Source organism: Scyliorhinus canicula, chromosome 13 (assembly GCF_902713615.1).
Source record: "Scyliorhinus canicula chromosome 13, sScyCan1.1, whole genome shotgun sequence".
Classification (NCBI taxonomy): Eukaryota; Metazoa; Chordata; class Chondrichthyes; order Carcharhiniformes; family Scyliorhinidae; genus Scyliorhinus; species Scyliorhinus canicula.
The window spans coordinates 94,141,173-94,160,985 of NC_052158.1; the positions used below are offsets into that span (position 1 = coordinate 94,141,173).

Sequence of the window (19,813 nt, forward strand, 5' to 3'; positions counted from 1 at the left end):
ATGAGATGGTGAGTTGAAACAGCAAGGAGCAGGAAGTTCTAAGTCCTGCATGCGCAGAAATTGAAGGTTTTATGCAAAGCAATCGCCCAATCTGTGCTTATTCTCTCCAATATAGAGGGGACTGCATTGGGAGCAGCAAATGCAATAGATCAGATTGAAGGAGGCGCTGCTTCGCCTGCAAATAGTGTTTAGGCCCTTGGATTGTGAGCGGGGAGAGTGTAAAAGGGAAAGTCTTGCACCTTCAGGGGAAGGTTGCGTGGGAAGAGGGTGAGGTGTTGGGGGTGATGGAGGAGTGGACCAGCTATCCTGGAGAGAATGGCCCCTGCTAATGCTGGCAGGGGAGTGAGGGGAAGATGGTGGCATTATAGAATCATGAGTATACAGTGCAGAAGGAGGCTATTCGGCCCATCGAGTTTGCACCGGTCCTTGGAAGGAGCACCCTACCCAAGTCCAAACTCCACCCTATCCCCGTAACCCAACCCCACCTTTTTGGTCACTAAGGGCAATTTAGCATGGCCAATTCATCAAACCTGCACATACTGGCCTCAACCTTTAAAGCTCCTTGGGCAGCATGGTAGCATAATGGTTAGCACTGTGGCTTCACAGCGCCAGGGTCCCAGGTTCGATTCCCTGCTGGGTCACTGTCTGTGCGGAGTCAGCACGTTCTCCCCGTGTCTGCATGGGTTTCCTCCGGGTTCTCCGGTTTCCTCCCACAGTTTCCTCCCAAAGATGTGCAGGTTAGGTGGACTGGGCATGCTAAATTGCCCTTAGATGGGTTATTGGGTTAGGGTGGAAGTGAGGGCTTAAGTGGGTCGGTACAGACTCGATGGGCCGAATGGCCTCCTTCTGCTCATGTTCTATGTTCTGCTTCTCTCATGATTTTTCAGCCCTCCCATTTATGCACTACCCATACTTGTGGAAAATGAGCCTTGTCAAATTCTGATAATGATCTGACCGTGCTGAATTGAGTTCACCAGACTTGCACAAAAGAATACAGGAGCACAATCCTCTCAGCTCCATTTTCCTTAGGATTATTCTCTTGTTACAACTGAACATAGGCTCTTAGATTTATCTCAGATCAGTTTGTCATAAAAGATATTTGGGCATTTTGAAATCCAATCACAGTGATTTTTTACATTTTTTTTTCTCATTAATTTTTCTTTGACAGTGTTCCCCTCCCTTCCTTGTAAAGGCACTGACTGATTTTTTGATTTGCTTCTACACCAAGGTGACTATTACACATTTTGATAATAAAAGACGATTCCGTGTTCCCGGATAATACTGCGTCCAAGAACATATCAGCAGACGTAGGTAATTCGGCTCAGAGAGCCTGCTCACCATTCAGTAAGGTCATGGCTGATCTGTTTGCCTTTTGAGTTCCACATTTCTATCTCCCCTGATAACATAGAAAATAGCAGAGGCCCTTCGAGCCTTCTCTGCCATTCATTATGATCATAGCTGATCATCAAGTTCAATACCCTGATCTCGCCTTCCCCCTATACCCCTTCATTCCTTTAGCCCCAAGAGCATTCCTAATTCCTTCTTCAAATTACACAACATTTTGACCTCAACTACTTTCTGTGGTAGCGAATTCCACAGATTCACCACTCTCTGGATGAAAAGATTTCTCCTCACCTCAGTCCTAAAAGGTTTACCCCGTATCCTCAAACTATGACCCATAGTTCTGGACTCCCCCAATATCAACAAAGAGATCGGGAACATTCTTTCCGAATCTAGCCTGTCTAATCCTGATAGAATTTTGTAAATTTCTATGAGATCCCCTCTCGCTCTTCTAAACTCCAATTAATATCATCTTAACTGATTTAGTCTCTCCTCAAATGACCGCCCTGCCATCCCAGGAATCAGCCTGGTGAATTGCGTTACTCCCTCCATAGCAGAAACATCCTTCCTCAGATAATGACACTGAAACTGCACACAATACTCCAGGTGTGGCCTCACCAATGCCCTACACAACTGCAGTAAAACATCTCGATTCCTATACTCAAATCTGCTCGCTATGAAGGCCAACATGCCACTTGATCTCTTTACTTCCTGCTGTACCTGCATGCTTACCTTCAGTGACTGATGCATGAGGACACTAAGGTTTCGCTGAGTATCCACCTCTCTCAATTTATACCCATTCAAATAATAATCTGCCTTTTTATTTTTACTACCAAAGTCGATAACTTCACATTTATCCACATTATACTGCATCTGCTATGCATGGGACCACTCACTCAGCCTGTCCAAATCCCACTGAAGCATCTCTACATCCTCCTCACAGTTCACCCTCCCACCCAACCTTTGTATCATCTGAACGTTCGGAGATACGTGCCTGTGTGGGTTTCCTCCAGGTGCTCCGGTTTCCTACCACAATCCAAAGATGTGCAGGTTAGGTGGATTGTCCGTGCTAAATTACCCTTAGTGTCCAAAAAGGTTAGGTGGGGTTACTGGGATAGGGGGGAGGTGTGGGCTTAAGTAGGGCCGGTGCAGACACGATGGGCCAAATGGCCTCCTTCTGCACCGTAAATTCTATAATTTCTATGATCCCGCTTCTACTGCCGTCTGAGGCAGATGGTTTCAATGTCTTACAACCCTCTATGAGAGAAATATTCCCCTCATCTCTGCCCTAAAAGGGCAACCAGTAATTTTAAAACAATGCAGGGGCTGTTTAGCACAGGAATGGCTTTGAAAGCAGACCAAGCAGGCCAGCAGCACGGTTCGATTCCAGTAACAGCCTCCCCGAACAGGTGCCGGAATGTGGCAACTAGGGGCTTTTCACAGAAACTTCATTTGAAGCCTACTCGTGACAATAAGCGATTTTCATTTCATTTTCATTTCATGTTACCCCCTAACATGGGCTCCTATTTTGTGCAATAACCTTTGATGTGGCACTTTGTTAAATGACTTCTTGAATTCCAGGTACAGTATGTCTACAAGATTCCTTTTATCCTAATGCATGTCACTCCTTCAAAGAACGTCAATAAATTGGTTAAATACGATTTCCCTTCCACAAAACCAAGCTGTCTCTTCCCGGTTACCTTGACTTTTTCTAAGTGTCCAGCTATATCCTCTTTACTGATCAATTCTTACACCTTCCCCATAACAGCTACCAAGGTAGCTGGACTAGTTTCCTTTTACTGCCTTCCTCTCTTCTTGAGTCCAGGAGTTATATTTGCTACTTTCCAGTCTGATGAAACATTTCCAGAATCCAGTAGATGATGTAAAATTAACACCAACACATCTACAATTTCATTAGCCTCCTCTTTTAAGACCGTGGGATGTAGTTCATCAGAAGCCAGCCCGCAGCTCCATCAAATTGCTTAACGCCACTTCTCTAGTGATTGTAATTTCACCAAATTCTTCTCTCCCCTCCACTTTCCAATAGGCAGCTATTACTGGAATTACTTTGGAACTTCCAGAGCAGGGTTTTTCAAAGTGCAGATCGCGACCCGTGAGTTGGTCACAGGTGGATATCGGGAGGGTCCCGTGGAGCGATCGGTCGCGGAGTTCCCGATCGTGAGAGAAGCGCCCAACGGCTGCTAATGGCATTTACATTGAGAATGGCTGCTGCTACGGGTTTTTAAAAGAGACCCTGTGCAGTCTTACGATCATAAGCAGCAGCAGTAAGCAGGTACTGCACCCTGCATGTACACGTGATGTCAAGTACATCATTTTGGCACGGAATTGCTGAGGAGAGATTCTCCAATTTTCTAGCTGCCAGCAAGGCAAGAGGACTGTAAAGATGGAGCATTTTGTTACAAGGAAGAGACAGCCAGTGGCGCACATATGCAGTGTAGCTACTGGCCAGGACCTCACAACTGAATCTGCTGGAGAGAGTTGCTCAGAAGAATCCACGGCAGGACTGAGCAGTACTGGTGTTAGCTCTGTACAAAGTTCCAGGGCCTCTGGCGAACAGCCTACAAGAAGAAACTTAATTTGGGAACAAAGCAGCATAAACATGATTTCTTGAGTTATGGTTTTGTCAATGGTGCCAATGCAAATAAGGATGCAAATGCCCATGTGTGTTATATCCAGAGAAGTACGGGCAAATTATTTATTTTTTTATTTTATTTATTTACGGGATGTGGGCATCGCTGGTTAGGGCAGCATTTATTGCCAATCCCCAGCTGCCCTTGAGAAGCTGGTGGCGATTGCCTTTTTTTTATAACTACAGTGCAGAAGGTGGCCATTTGGCCCATCGAGTCTACACTGACCTTCTGAAAGAGCACTCTACCTAGGCCCATGCACCACCTTATCCCCGTAAACCAGTAACCCCACCAAACCTTTTTTGCAAACTAAGGAGCAATTTAGCGTGAACAATCCACCTAACCTGAACATCGTTTATGCCTTCCAGATCTTTATTGCAATAACTAATCTAAACTTTTAATTAAAAATGGTATTGATCATCTCCATTGTTCCGTTTCAGGTGGTGGCAGCCCTTTCTGGACTTCCTGGCGGAACGGTAGGGAAACAGGCCGACAGCAGCAGCAACCCGGGGGGGGGGGGGGGGGGGGGTAAGGATTGGGGGGAGGGAGAACTGTGCACAAGGGTTTGTGGAGGGTGCTATCTCTCTCCTTTGTTTGTTTTTTTTTCTTTTCTCTTTTTCTTTGTTTTTGTTTCTTCCTTTTGCTTGAAGTTGCTCTTGAAGCTGGGGGGCATTGTTTATGGGGTGTTACCGCGGTTGTACGTTAATAGAGTTAAGATGTTTATATTTTGTATTTTGTAAAAATTTCAATAAAAATTATTTATAAAAAAAAAAGATAATTAATATGATTCTATCCCAAGGGTCTTAATCTAAAAAAAGATGATAGCAACAATTTTTTGGACAAATACAAAGCAAACAAGTTAGGGTCTCTCCACCATCTACCCAGGAATAAGGTAGCATCAGAAATTGCATAATGTGGTTATGGCTCTGGTTCTCATGTTCAGCTACAATGGAGGGAAAAATGATATGTGGCTCCAAAAATTCCATTACTGTACTATGCAGTGTTAGCCATCATAGCATGGTAATGACTCTGTTACAGCATAACCTCTACACGTTTTACCATTTTAATTGAATCCAAGACCCCAATATTAACTTTAACATTGCAGACACGATTGAATATGTAATTTTGTCTTACATTGTAGCTCCTGTTTCAACAGGAGTTGTATGATATGTTTACAAATGGATAAAACTAATTACAGGGCAATTATAAAAACAATCTCCACCCAACAACATAGAAACATAAAATATAGGTACAGATGGAGGCCATTCAGCCCTTTGAGCCTGCTCCACTATTATGATCACGACTCGGTAGCCCCCCCCCCCCCCATATCCTTTGATCACTTTTGCACCAGGAGCTATATTTAACTACTCCTTGAAAACATACAATGTTTTGGCCTTAACTTTCTGTGGTAGCGAATTCCACGGGCTTACCACTCTCTGGGTGAAGATATTTCTTCTCATCTCTGTCTTAAATGGTCTACCCCGTATCCTCAGACTGTGCCCCCTGATTCTGGACTCCCCCACCATCGGATACATCCTGCAATGGGCGGGAATTATATCACAACGTCTCGCAAGATCGCATTAGATCTCATGAGGCGTGCGAGCGAGGTAGATCCCGGAAGTCGAATCTCCCGGTATTCAGCGGCCATGCTGCGCTGCGGCGAGCTGCTTTTCAGACGCAGCGTGGCCGCTGGATCGCACCCTTTGTCTTAGCAGACAAGCAGATTCCAGTTGGCCAGCTTGGGCTATGAAATGAAAATGGCTTTTGCATTCCTCCCTTTGAATTTGGTCTAGGCATCCCACAGGAGGATTGTTAGTGTCTATTCAGGGATAACAAGGTGCAAATTTCTCAGATACTACAGGTGGGATTCTCCAATTCCTCAGCCGCGTGTTTCCCGGCTGTGCGTCATTCGCTGGTGGCGGGATTCTATTTTCCCGCCGCATGTCAATGAGGTTTCCCATTGTAACCACCTGATGCCACTGGGAACCTCGTGGGCATCGGTGCGGTGCCGGCTGGAAAAGTGAATCGCAATGACTGGAGAATTCCAGCCACAACGTAGCTCCTTTTGCTTTTGGTCATAGACAGCCATAGATTCCAGTTTGAAAGTTTGTGACATAGCAATGAGCATATCCCTATAAAAAAGTATACAAATATTATATGGGCGAGGTCTTCGTCCATCACACTTTGCTGAGAGAGGATACAACAAAGGTTCACTAGGTTGATTCCTGGGATGAAAGGGTTGTCTTATGCAGAAAGATTGGGCCTATACCCTCTGGAATTTTGGAGGACAATAGATAATCACATTGAATCATGTAAGACCGAGATAGGACTAGACACGGGAGAAGTTGAGAGATTGTTTCCCCTAGCTGGAGAGCTCGACATAGAAGGAACAGTTTCAGGATAAGGGAATGAACATTTCGCACCTTAATGAGGGGAACCTTTTTTTTTAAAATAATTTTTATTGGAATGTTTTACAGAAAATATAAAAATATAACAACAAGTATAGCAAAAAGCATTAATATGCAACTAACAGCCCCATAACACCCACAATTCCCCCCATACCGTAACATCACATGTATCACACTCCCCCCCCCCCCCAAACAAGAGAACTTAACCATAAATTAAAATTAAATAAATCAAATTTAAATAAAATAAGCAAACATAATCAACCCCCCCCCCCCCCCCCCAGGGGAACCTTTTTTACTCAGAGGATTGTGAACCACAGGCAGTTTATATCCAGAGGGTTCAGGATGCTCAAGTCGTACATTTAAGGCCAAGGTTGATAGAAGTTGAGATGGGGCTGTTTAGCACACTGGGCTAAATCGCTAGCTTTTAAAGCAGGCCAAGCAGGCAAGCAGCACGGTTCAATTCCCATAACAGCCTCCCCGAACAGGCGCCAGAATGTGGCGACTAGGGGCTTTTCACAGTAACTTCATTGAAGTCTAGAACATAGAACAGTACAGCACAGAACAGGCCCTTCGGCCCTCGATGTTGTGCCGAGCAATGATCACCCTACTTAAACCCACGTAACCCGTATACCCGTAACCCAACAATCCCCCCATTAACCTTACACTACGGGCAATTTAGCATGGCCAATCCACCTAACCCGCACATCTTTGGACTGTGGGAGGAAACCGGAGCACCCGGAGGAAACCCACGCACACACGGGGAGGACGTGCAGACTCCACACAGACAGTGACCCAGCCGGGAATCGAACCTGGGACCCTGGAGCTGTGAAGCATTGATGCTAACCACCATTCTACCGTGAGGCCCCTACTCGTGACAATAAGCGATTTTCATTTCAAGTTCACTTGCTACGCAATTGTGCAACAGCTTCGACAGGGCAAAGTCAGAATAAAACTAATCCGGTTAAACCACTCAGAACTCAGAACAGGGCTTTGCCGCATAAGAACTGTGACCTCTGCCAGAGATATCTGAAAAAGCACATCCTGATCCAGTGCACCGCAAGGGGTGAAAAGCAAAGATCCCTTAGGAAAAAGCAGACATTTCTTTAGAAACATAAAGACTGAAGTAGCAAACAACTGAGTATGTTGTGTCGGCTGAAATACTTCATACTTGAGGCAATTCAATATGACAGAACTGGGTATATCAAATAGATGACGTTTGAAACAAGTATGAAGGGATATTTTGATATGAAGCTACACAGAGCTCACAGATAAGCATTTGCGTATACAAAGAAAATCAAGGCAAAATAATGAAGCAAGAGGATCCGCGGAGTGCTTGAGTACATTTCAAACGGTGTATCTGTGAAGAGATACAAAACCCTGCAAGATTCCAGGGTAAAGAATAAAAAGAAACAACTTGGCCGGAACTCTCTGTCTGCTCACGCTGGCGTATTCTCTTGTCCCGCTGGCAGCATTAGCGTGGTGATCCCAGATCCCAGATTCCCAGCCCTTGACTTTTGGGCTTCTCAGCAAATAATCAGGGTTACTCTTAAAATGAGCACATCACATCGCCCTAAAAGGTAAAGCGACAGAGTGGGCACTTCAATATAAAGTGCAATACCTGTTATCAGGGATGGAGTGGGATATTTCCACCTATTCTCTTCCTGTACCTAACGGTGCATAAAAACAGACTTTTGTCTGTTTCCATAGCAAGTAATCCCTGCAACAGGTCACTAGTCTGTCGTCAGGACGCCCCCGTACATCAAGCATGACTGACCAGGAGACCGTCCCCCTCTTACCGCCAGCCATTTGGCTTGTTTGGAAGGATTTACAGGTTGACACCCTCAACCGGTTTGACTGTACCTTCCTTGGTCATCAGGTCCTGGAGTGGGACCCAAACTCAGAGCATCTGGCTCAGGGTCAAGGAAGCTACCCAATGCACCACCAAACCTGTGAAATTCGCTTCCTCATTATCAACAGGCTGGATTTGATGCTCAGGTTAGAAATTAATACTGGGAATGTTAGCAGACAGATTTCTGCACTGTTCTGAGACATGCTTCTTTTTCTGAGGGCATTACAAGAAAATGAACAAATGAATGGGGGTGCAGTTGGATGGAGGAAGAAGTGCAGAGCGGGCTGAATCACTGGTGTCTTGCGTTACACAGCACGTTGGTGCGTTACCACCTGTTTTGCCACTTCACCCAAGTTCACCCTCATGTTTCGATGAAGAACACAGGCAGAGGAATCTCATACAAAGAAGTTGAGAGTTTGGCCTGTAAGATCAGTGGTTGTAATTCCAGTCTTCAGTGGCTGGTGAACTTAAAGTAACGATGGGCAAGGCCTTAACTCATTCAAAACTGACCTAAGATCAGTGTGCCGAGAAGGAGCGATTCGTAACTCTTTCCCCTCTCTCGTCGGCAGCAGTGGTGGAGAGGATTTAAGGGATGCAAGAAAGCTTTCTCTTTGGCTTTTTATATTTTCCAGCTCAAGGAATGAAAAAGATGCATTTATATAATGACTGGGGGGGGGGGGGGGGGGGGGGGAAATAAATGGAATTTCTAACGTGCAGACACCAGAAAAAGGAAGGTTGGAATGGGAATAGGTAAATGAATTAGGTTGGCAAAATGATAAACCATCAAGGAAAATGAAAGACAAATGCTCAAGGGCATTTTAAATACAAGGTCTGAAGAAAGCAATGCAGGTTAGCACTTGCAACACGTTGCAAATCGCCACGACTCATTCTTAAAATGTTGGCCCATTTATGAGCTTCACATAATATCTAATTATAGAGGAAAGTGATGGTTTTTATAACCTTCAAAAATATTGATCTTTGCTTGTACATTACCAAATATAAACTGTCTAATGTCCATAATGCTGATGGATTATCTGCAATCAACTGTGCTCAGTGGTAGCACTCTCATTTCCAAACCAAATGGTTATGGATCCAGGACCTAAGCATATTCTCCAGGCTGACAGTCCAGTTCAACACACAGGGACTGTGGCACTTGCAGAGGCACTGATGCTCTATCTGCCCCACCTATGGCCATTGAAGATCTCACATCACTCTTCAGAGAAGAGCAGGGCACTCTTGGTGTCCTGGTAAATATTATTCCTTACCCAAAGACACTAGAAAAGTTTATTTGGTCATTTATCTCACTGTTGTTTGCAGGACCTCGCTGATTTCAAAATAGCTGCCACGCTTCCCTAACGTACAATCACCACACTTCACAAGTAATACTTTTTCTATGAAAAGCTTTGCGATATCCTGAGGTAACAAAAATTATGTTCTTTTAATTCTTTCTACCTCATTTGCCAAAGCAAGATAGTACTTTTCCAAAACTGCAGCACTTTAAAAATTAGTATTGTTACAACCACTGCAAACATTGGACTGTATGGTTCATTTAGATAGGTAAGTCCCACTTGGGTCCCACCATATTTAGTAGATTCCAAGAGTCAGCTGCAGCTTATCAGGTCCAAGAGGATTTTTAGGATGATATAAAATTACAAGGATTGTGGCTTTTTTTTAAGCTTCTAATTCTGGAAAGTATCATCACCTTGCAGTGTTTTTTCAGCTTATTTGTAAAATATAGATAGAAATAGAAAGCTTTACATGCACGGCAGCAGAAATAAATCAACAATTGTTTATTCCAACATACCCCTGGAATTATCTCAGCTTGTGGGTCACTCAGAAGTCGATATGTTTTTCCAATAATCAGCTTTTTGTGGCACGGGGTAGGTTTAACAATTTTTACAGATTTCTGTTTTTCAGCCTTTGTAATGTCCTGAAAATGAACAAGCGCATACATTCATGTGGAAATCTGACTTTTTTCTAAATTAACATTTCTTTTGCACCAACAATCAGCTGAACAATCTATTCAAACACAAAGAAAATAATAATCGGAGCGTATCATCAGGTGCAACTATGACAAGAAAATAAACCATCACTGTAATCTTAATGAGTACAGATAGAATAGTTTGTACCTTAATAACAGAGTCATTGTTTGTTGCCATATATACATGAAATAATAAGGACTGGTGGTTGTTAATGACTTTGTAAATCAGCACAACGCCGTGATGTTGAACGTCTTCAGAGGTGGTCTGAAAGATTGGCCCAACAGGTGACAAGGAACTCACGCTCCATTGAACATGTGTTGTTGAATGGTCAGCGCTTGGCTCTATTTCAGATTCCTTGTTCTTTATGTGTAAAATTCCAAATTGTAAATTAGGCGAATGATCTGTAGGATGGGACACAAATTTGTAAAGATAACACATTTGCTTATTTTGTGAATATAGTTAAAAGTTGCCATAGTAACCATAAGCCGCTTTCCCCTTTGTGGGGTGAGCTGACTGATTTAACACAAGGATCACCACTCCCACAGCGAGGGGCAAGGTGTCCTTAATGAATAACTTCAGCCAGTACGGAAATTGAACCCACGCGGTTAGCCTCCCTGTGGGCTGTAAATCAGGTGTCCAGCCAACTGAGCTAAATCAGCCCACTTGCGAATGTAGTGCTGACATCGGCTCTAATAAAGTGACTCCATGTGACAATTAGATGTAATACCAAGTTGAGATCCTTCCGAGCTTCAGGGGCGGGGTTCTCCGCACCCTTGTGCCGAAATCGCGACCGGCGCAGAGGCGGAGAATCCATGTTCCTGCAAGAAATCAGGACTGGCGCCGGTTCACCGATTCTGCGGGCCCTGATCTCGGGGAGTACGCCGCGCCGCCTGGGACCTACCTGGGGCCATTGCCAGAGGCTTGCTCAGCCATTCTCCGCCCCCGACCGGCCGAAGCCCCAATGGCGTGGAGCTAATGTGCTGGTCGGGATACTCACGTGGCGTTTGCGGACTCAGTCGGGGGCTGCCCTGGTCAAGGACGGGCGATCGGCGGCAAGGGGTGCATTATAGGTGGCCAGGGAATGCTTGTGCAGGAGTTGAGGGTCGGGCGCGCAGCTGATCGGGAGCTCTCTTTTTTTGGGTCTAGCCCCCGCGGTCCGTCGTGCAGCACGGCGTGGCTGCTGGAAGCTGCCACCGTGCGCATGGGCAGACTCCGACCGGGAGTGCCGGGGCCCGTCTTCGCAGCAAAAGTTGCGAGATCTACTCGGAGTCCCTGCTGGTCCCTGCAGGGCTGGGAATTCATGCCCCTTTGATCCAAGGTTTTCTGGATTAAAACTCTACCGTTTTGACGCTAGCGTGAGGACACAGTCCCAATAATGGAGAATCCAGCCCCTGTGCTTTAAGAGATCTTAAGAACAGGCCACAGGTTTGATCTCCTTATCAAAGAACTGTACAGGGAACTTAAAGGAGAGAAAAATACAAAATTATCTTTCTTTATGGAGTGAGGAAAGAAAAATAAAATAAAGTTGTTTTAAAATAAGTCCAACTGACAATAACAAAAGAAACTAATGAGGACAATGAGCGCGCACACGCACACGAATTGTGATCTGCTGTTGTCTGAGTATCGAATATATATGGAATGTAACTGAGTTTATTGTGCCACCTAGTGGAGGATGGTGTGAAGACCAACAATAAAAGGAGCATGTTCAAAAGGCAATAAAATTACAAGGGTACAATTATGTGCAAAAGAAAAGACCTCACCTGCCAAGCAGAGGGAATGAGGGAAGTTAATTCTCTTTAGTAAGGCTGGATCACTCTTCACATCAAAAAGTGGGCCGCAAAGTTTCCATTTTTTCTTCAGAAATGCGGCATATTTATACCAAGACAGAACTGAGTAAATTATGTCAACTTTGTCTGTCACTTCAAAGACTAGACCAGTAGCAACACACTGATAGCTTCCTTCATGATCCAACTTCAAACTGTGTATTAAAAAGATTTTAAAAATTAATTATAATTGCCTTGAGACAGACCTGTATACGAATTAGGTTTACAAAGCAAATGAAAAATACCGACCAAAAACGTTCCTTTGAGATCTTTCTCGGTGTTACTTGTTCAAAATTGTGATTCTGCTATTTAAAAGAGAAGTTTTATTGGAATTGACTGCAATATTTCAGATGTCTGCCTGTCCTTATTACATTTATACCCCAATTTACTTTGTACCTCATTATTTCTAGCCTGCTAAATCACCTAAAATATATTTATATTAGAAATGATTAAAAATAAAGTTTCTCACCGTCTGACAGTTACAACGAGGACATGATGGCTTGACGTATAAATCTGTGAGAGAAAGATTTATTGTTAAAACAAAATTCAAAGTGACAGGTTCTAAAGATTTGTGATACAGTTTTAATTAAATGAAAGGTTAAACTATTACTTTTCTTACGTTACCATGGTAATGTCTCAGATATAAGAGTACTTGCCCATCTAATTTCCCTTTACAAACTTCACACCAGGTTGTTTATTGCGATTCCAGTACTAACAACCCTGTTCCCTGATAGGAATTAATCTAATGCTTTATTAAGACCTGCCATGCTCCTCTGTTCTGACTTGTGATCTGCTCTACAATTCTACCACTCTCTTACTAAAGAGATGTCTACATTTCTTGTTTTCCTTTGAAAAACATAACTTTAAACTGCCTCACCCAGCCTCTAAATCCTGTGTCCACGAGAGAAATGTTCTGAGATCCAAGCCCTCTATGCCCATGAAGGCTTCTATCAAGAACCCCATTCATCATGGTGTGAGTGCTTGGAATGAGACTGCGGGTAATCAGCATGGTTACTGCATACTGGCAGCTTTACAATTCAACAGCCGCCGTGAGGCTTATAATGTAAACCGCCAGGTGCCCCTGTGCACAAATGAGTTAATCCTGCGAGTTAAGGTGTAATCTGACTATTTACATAATTTACCAGCACTTCATGCACATCTGCCACAGGCACGACAGCCTCATTGTAAAGAGGCAGCAGCCAGTGAAGACACTTTAAGTGCTAGGTATTGCATTGGTTGGGGTGGGGTGGGTAGGAGCACTAGGCAGAGGAACAAAGTGCAGAAAACATGGGCGGAATTCTCCGCAAGGCCCGACGCCACCATGAAACCTGGAGAGGTTCACGACGGCGTCGGAAGCCTCTCCCGGCCCCCTATTCTCCCCTCCCCGGGGGGATAGGAGGGCCATTCCGGGAAACTCGGCGGCCGGGCTTTGTCCCTGGCTTCAAGGCCCGGCACGCCAATAATGACACAGCGGCGGCGCCTAATGACGTCAGCCGCGCATGCGCGGGTTGGACAGCTCAAACCCGCGCATGCGCAGTTGCCGTCTTTCCCCTCAGCCGCCCCGCAAGACGTGGCGGCTTGATCTTGCGGGGCGGCGGAGGGGAAAGAGTGCGTCCCATTGAGATGCCGGCCCGACGATCGGTGGGCACCGATCGCGGGCCTGTCCCCTCCCGAGCACAGTTGTGGTGCTCGATCCCCGATCCGCCCCCCTAGGCCCCACACTTACCTGGCGCGCAATGTTCACGACGGCAGCGACCAGGTGTGGTTGCCGCCGTCATGAACAGGTCGGGAAAGGCAGGCCGCTCGGCCCATCCGGGTCGGAGAATCGCGGGCCGCCGTTTCTCCGAGCGGCGTGTCGGAAAACCAGACAAGCCATTTGGGGGGGGGGGGGGGGGGGGGGGGGGGGGGGGGGGGGGGGGGGGGGTGGGAGAATAGCGGGAGGTCCGCTCCCACACCTCTCGCTATTCTCCCACCCATCGTGGTTGCGGAGAATCGCGGCCATATCTTTCCTCTTGAGCATTCTTTATTGCAGAATGTACAAGGACAGAAGTTTTAAAACCAGTGATGTCATGAGAGCTTCTGTGAAAAAGCAAATCAAGTTAAAAGCAAGTTAACAAGAATATGTAACACCTGTCAGAAAATGCTGGAATAACTTCCCAACGAACTCAGTTTAGGCAGGAAGGGTATATCCGTAGTAATGTTTTGAATTCCTCCACCTCTTTAAAACTTGAACTCTTCGATACATTTCTGACACAGCACCATCGCTGTCTTAAGTGTAGCAGGGTATTATTCACTTTGTCACTTAAATCACTGCAAGGTTATTATTCTTATCTTTGGAATGCACACGGAAATCCGCAAACCAGTGAAAGCTGTTATCAAACAACACAAAAAGGTGCCAGACAAACACAAACTGCCTGCACATGCTTATAAAATATGCAACAGCAATTTCCAAATAGGACCAGGACCTACAGTTGAGCAGCTTCTCACAATATAATCACAATATTGTATGTACAAATACCAGAGGAAAGAAACAATCAAATGTAGACAGCTGATTGCCATTCATCTATGCCCGATATTTAATTTTATATCAATGCTTAAATTGATGTATTATACCGCCAATTGCCGGTGTCAGCTTAACTGTGAATGCTACCACAGTCAAACAGGTTGGTGACACTCAATATCCCGAGCTTGACCACGAAAACTGACCATTTCAGATAAAGTAGGAGAAGGATGTGTTAAACTGTACCCAATCACATTACACAATACTCAGAAAGAAATACAACTACCTAGCATCTTGGGAAGAATCTATCGCATTGTTCTTCTTCAAACTAGAAAACCAGGAAACTGGATGGGGAAGTAATTAAATGTGCCAATTCCAAACACTGATTAGAATGTCAGAGGGAAATGGATAAAATTTTAAGACATGCGCTTCCATTGTTGAAGATTACAAAGTGGAGCTTGAAAAACAACAACATGTTTAGAACCATTTAATGAGATTATTTACCTGCAGTTACTCTCATTCATCCAATATTCTTGTTGAAAGAAACCATAGGTCAAAATATTCAAATGAAAGCACATTAATTCTGTGGATAATGATATCAGAGGTTGGCAGCTCTTGCCCTCAGCAGTGCCATCGGGGAGGCTGCTGTCCCACACCCCCACCCGACATGACAAGCGGCCCGCAGAGGTCACCTGTTACCCGCCCCGCACAGTAAAAGGCCCACCACTGGGTTAATCCCAACAGCGGTGGGATGAGGTCCTTCAGTGTTTTTTAAAATAAATTTAGATTACCCAATTATTTTTTTCCAATTAAGGGGCAATTTAGCATGGCCAATCCACCTATCCTGCACATCTCTGGGTTGTGGGGGTGAAACCCACGCAGACACGGGGAGAATGTGCAAACTCCACACGGACAGTGACCCAGGGCCGGGATTCCAACCCGGGTCCTCAGCGCCTCAGGCAGTGTGGTGGTATGATTTGCATTGCTGTCTGCCATTGGTGCAGAACACTGGCTTACCATGTGCCCTGGTCGGTCATGTGCCTCTTGACCGATTGGTTGAAACTAGTCATGTGACGGCTCTCCGATTGGTCGAGAGGCTGAGTTAACCACGCCTCCAGAGCGAGGTATAAATACCCAGAACGCCCGGCAGACGTCCATTTACTGTAGTCGACCGCAGGGCTAACTTCGAGCTTATTAAAGCCTGACTTTTGAACAGCAACTCATCTCGCGTTCGATTGATGGTTCATCAGGCAGCAATGCTAACCACTGTGCCACCGTGCTGCCCTGTCCTTCAGTGGTTAATAATTGGTTACTTGAGGGCCTCAATTGGCGGTGGGGCGGTGAGGTCGACCATAGGCCTCACTGCCAGGAAATTAATTCTGATGGGGACGGAAAGGCAGCAGGGTTCAGTTACGTCGCCATCCCATCCGCTTAAGTCAACGCACTTCCCACCTTCAGCTCACCAGTACTTCAAACTATTGTCTGCATGCAGCAAAAAAACCTACTAGAATGCTAACCATTTAGAATAGAAACATATCAATATCACAGTAGTCTAGATGTTAAAGATACAAAGTGAAATATTTTAAAATGTAGGTAGTATAGTTGGTCAATATGTTCTCTGTTGTACTATATTAAATTATGTGAAAATAATCGTATTAGTTGTAAATATGAGAATGCATCTAAAAGATTACCGTACAATGTGATAATTCTGATCACCATTTAAAACAAGTTTTCCGAAGAGAATTTAAAAAAGATTCTAGACATTATTAATTGTTAATCAATTTTAAAATAAATTGACCTGCATCTGGTGGATTTATTGTTGTCTCTTCAGTGCTGCAGGCTCCTGGAAAATAGATTGTAGCCTTTAATAATATTTTCTTCCCTATATAATATGTAACAGCATAACATTTCCACTTTGTCCATCTTGACACCAACGATTATTCCCAAGCTCAATATATTGCAAAGCTCAATTTTCCCCATTGTATTTTAACATGTGAACATGCCAGAGGGCACTTCCCAACTACACCGGTAATACCTTGCTACTCCTGCAAGAGATATTCAGCTAAATCCTTGTTGGTCTTTTAAAATAACCCTTTGGGTTGTATGGTCCTCAGAAAGTGGTCATATACAGTTCTTCAAGTAACATCTGTGCCTTTTTACTGTGATGCTACTTTCTTATATACAATCCAAAAAAAAGCACTAGACAGTTCAAGAGTATCATGGTCAATTATTAATCTACTTCGTCTCCATGTGAGTGATGTTATTGTTCTTTTTCGCCCCCTACTGTTCTTTGTCTTAGTGCTGAAGCACTGTGTGTGATTTTTAAACTCTTAACCTGGGGAAGAAGTAAGTGCGCTTGGCTTTTACAGTGTTTCAGCAGGAGTCATCTGGGATTCTCGTTGTCCTGACAACGTCCTCTTGTGTATTGGAAGTTTTTATAGCAACAGTCTGAACATTCCAATTGGGCTTAGAACCCTCTGCTGATACTGCTGGAGGTACAACATGCTCCTTGATCAGGTGTTGTAAATCATAGAGTGCTATAGCACAGGAGGAGACCATTACGCCAGTACTGGTTCTTTGGTAGAACTACTTAATTAATCCCACTTGCCTGCACTTTCTCCATAGTCCGGCATTTTTTCCCCAAAAGCATTTATTAAATTCTCTTGCGAATGCTGTTGGTGAATCTGCTTCAACCACTTTCAAAGGCAATACATTCCAGATCACAATGACTCGTTGTGTAAAAGACGTTTCTCCGTGTCGCCATTGGTTCTTTTGTCAATCACCTGAAATTTGTGTTACTATTCATGACTTTGAACATCCTCTTCAATCCACTATATCAATAAACTGGATCAAGTTAGCCAAATGCAAATGCAAATTGCCTTTAACAATCCCATACTTTGAGGCATACTAATTAATTTTGTCCCAGATTATTGTCTAAGGCAGGGGTGGGCAAACTACGGCCCCTTTATGCAGCCCACCAAGTCATAAAAAAAAATAAATAATTTTTTTTTAAAGGTTAATGGGGGGGGGGGGGGGGGGCTGTTGGGTTACTTACTGGTATAGGGTGGATACGTTGACTTGAGTAGGGTGATCATTGCTCGGCACAACGTCAAGGGCCGAAGGGCCTGTTCTGTGCTGTACTGTTCTATGTTCTATATGAGGCGCCCAGAATCATAACCGGGTGAAGTAATTATTTTACTTAATATACCATGCGGCCCTTTAAAATTGTGAATTTCTGAATGTGGCCCTTGCACGGAAATGTTTGCCCACCCCTGGTCTAAGGTTTCCCCACCACTGTGTTTTGCTGACTAGTTTGTAGTTGCCAAGTTTATCTCTCTCTGTGATTTTAAACAGGGTAATTGACATTTTCAATCCTCCAGGCCTCTGGCACCACTTTTATTTTAAGGAGCAGTTGAATGATTATGGCCAGGGCCTGTGCAATTTCCACCCTTATTTATCTGAGTAACCTAGAATGCCACTCCACTGGGTGACTTTTCTATTTTGAGGACAAACAACCTTTTAAGTACTATTTTGATCCTATTCAATATTATTACTACTTTCTCCTGTGGTGCTGAATTGAGAGTACCCTCTTTAATGAAGAATGATCTAAAGCAGGGGTGGGCAAACTTTTCCGTGCAAGGGCCACATTCAGAAATTCACAATTCACAAAGGGCCGCATAGTATATTAAGTAAAATAATTACTTCACCCGGTTATGATTCTGGGCGCCTCATATAGAACATAGAACAGCACAGAACAGGCCCTTCGGCCCTCGACGTTGTGCCGAGCAATGATCACCCTACTCAAGTCAACGTATCCACCCTATACCAGTAAGTAACCCAACAGCCGCATTAACCTTAAAAAAAAAAAAAAAAAAAAATTTAAAAAAGAATTTTTTTTTTTTTTTTTTTAATGACTTGGTGGGCCGCAGAAATACCTTTGGCGGGCCGCATGCGACCCGCGGGCCGTAGTTTGCCCACCCCTGATCTAAAGTGTTCAGTTATACCTCAGCCATGTCTTTGACTCCAAGGGCGCGATTCAATGTGCTTGAATTACGCGAGGGCCCAAAATCGGGCTGCCACCAGGCCAATCGCAAGTCACGCGACTCACTCCACCGGTGTGATCTGGACCTTTCACTCTGGGCGAGGTCCAGATTTGAATATTTAAATGAGGCAAATACCCAGATGCCGGATATACCCGGTGCCCGGTATCCAACGGCTGCGCTGGGAGACCTCGCCAGGGCCCTGTTTAATATTAGTCCACACAAATGTGGACCATTCGTAATGGCACCTGGGTGGGGTCTCTCAGGCCATTAGAGACCCCCCCGGGCGGTCGGGGTCAGGACAGGGTGGTATCCTGGCGCACCCCCTGGCACCTGGGAACCTTGGCATTGCCAGGCTGGCACCACCTAATTTAGAATTATGCTTTGTATTCAAGAGTGTCACCAGCAGAAAAGCAAGTCGGGAATTTAAGTTGCCGAACAAATAGAAAGTGAGTTGAGCAACTTATGATTTCCCACCCTCTTTGTGCACAATACCATACATCAAATGTACCTGGCCTCACCATGGTCGTGTCACCCTCAAATAAGAGAAGGAAAGAGCTAAACTGGGTGTGGATATGCTCATTTAGCTTCTACGTAATTTACCATTCACCAAACTATTTGGCTGTCCGATGCTTCAGTTATAAAATGTCAAGGTTGTGGGTGAATCCAGAAAGAAGTTCACAAGCAGCCACTTATTTATTAAAAGTTGTAATTTTGTGCGCTTTATCATTTAATTTTACTTGATTTTAATGTCAGTGGGTTTTTGCAGTTATGCACATTTTGCATATTGAACTTGTAGGCTTCAATGCAGCTGAGTGAAATTTTCAATTACCTGGTGCTGGACTTTGCAAGTAGGGGTCGTCAGCAGCTTGGTCTGTAGCTGAAACGTTATTAGAAAAGCTGATTTCAGTCACACATTCATTAAATCGAACAGCATAAATGGCTACAACTCCAGTGTCCGTTTAACATTGCCTCATATTCAAAATTAGCATACAATTTGTTTAATTCAAGCAAAAATTGCTCTCTCTCTCCAGAAAGAGAGAGAGAAAGAGGCAAAGTTGATGCTTCAAATGGTCCATTTCTTTATCACAGTTCTTTAGATTTTGTGTTTATTAATATATAATTTATTTGTGTTCTTCAATTCATTCATGGGATGAGATATTGCTGGCGAGGCCAGCATTTATCACCCACTTCTAATTATCCTTGAGAATGTGGTTGCATA

General features: G+C 44.3%; 1 protein-coding gene across 2 annotated transcripts in view; it reads right to left on the reverse strand.

Annotated features, from left to right (window-relative positions):
• The window catches only part of si:dkeyp-97b10.3 (caspase recruitment domain-containing protein 8), a 136,279-nt gene that overhangs the window by 31,077 nt on the left and 85,389 nt on the right, over nucleotides 1–19,813 (reverse strand). Inside the window, exons 6-12 of one of the 2 annotated variants that reach the window (XM_038816246.1) lie at nucleotides 19,424–19,471; nucleotides 16,350–16,394; nucleotides 12,521–12,564; nucleotides 12,301–12,353; nucleotides 11,989–12,206; nucleotides 10,376–10,629; nucleotides 10,051–10,176 (exon numbers count right to left, since the gene is read on the reverse strand). In XM_038816246.1, the coding sequence (XP_038672174.1) occupies nucleotides 10,051–10,176; nucleotides 10,376–10,629; nucleotides 11,989–12,206; nucleotides 12,301–12,353; nucleotides 12,521–12,564; nucleotides 16,350–16,394; nucleotides 19,424–19,471 (788 nt within the window). Of the gene's footprint in view, nucleotides 1–10,050; nucleotides 10,177–10,375; nucleotides 10,630–11,988; nucleotides 12,207–12,300; nucleotides 12,357–12,520; nucleotides 12,565–16,349; nucleotides 16,395–19,423; nucleotides 19,472–19,813 lie in introns of both variants that reach the window. The other variant, XM_038816245.1, reaches the window with a different exon arrangement.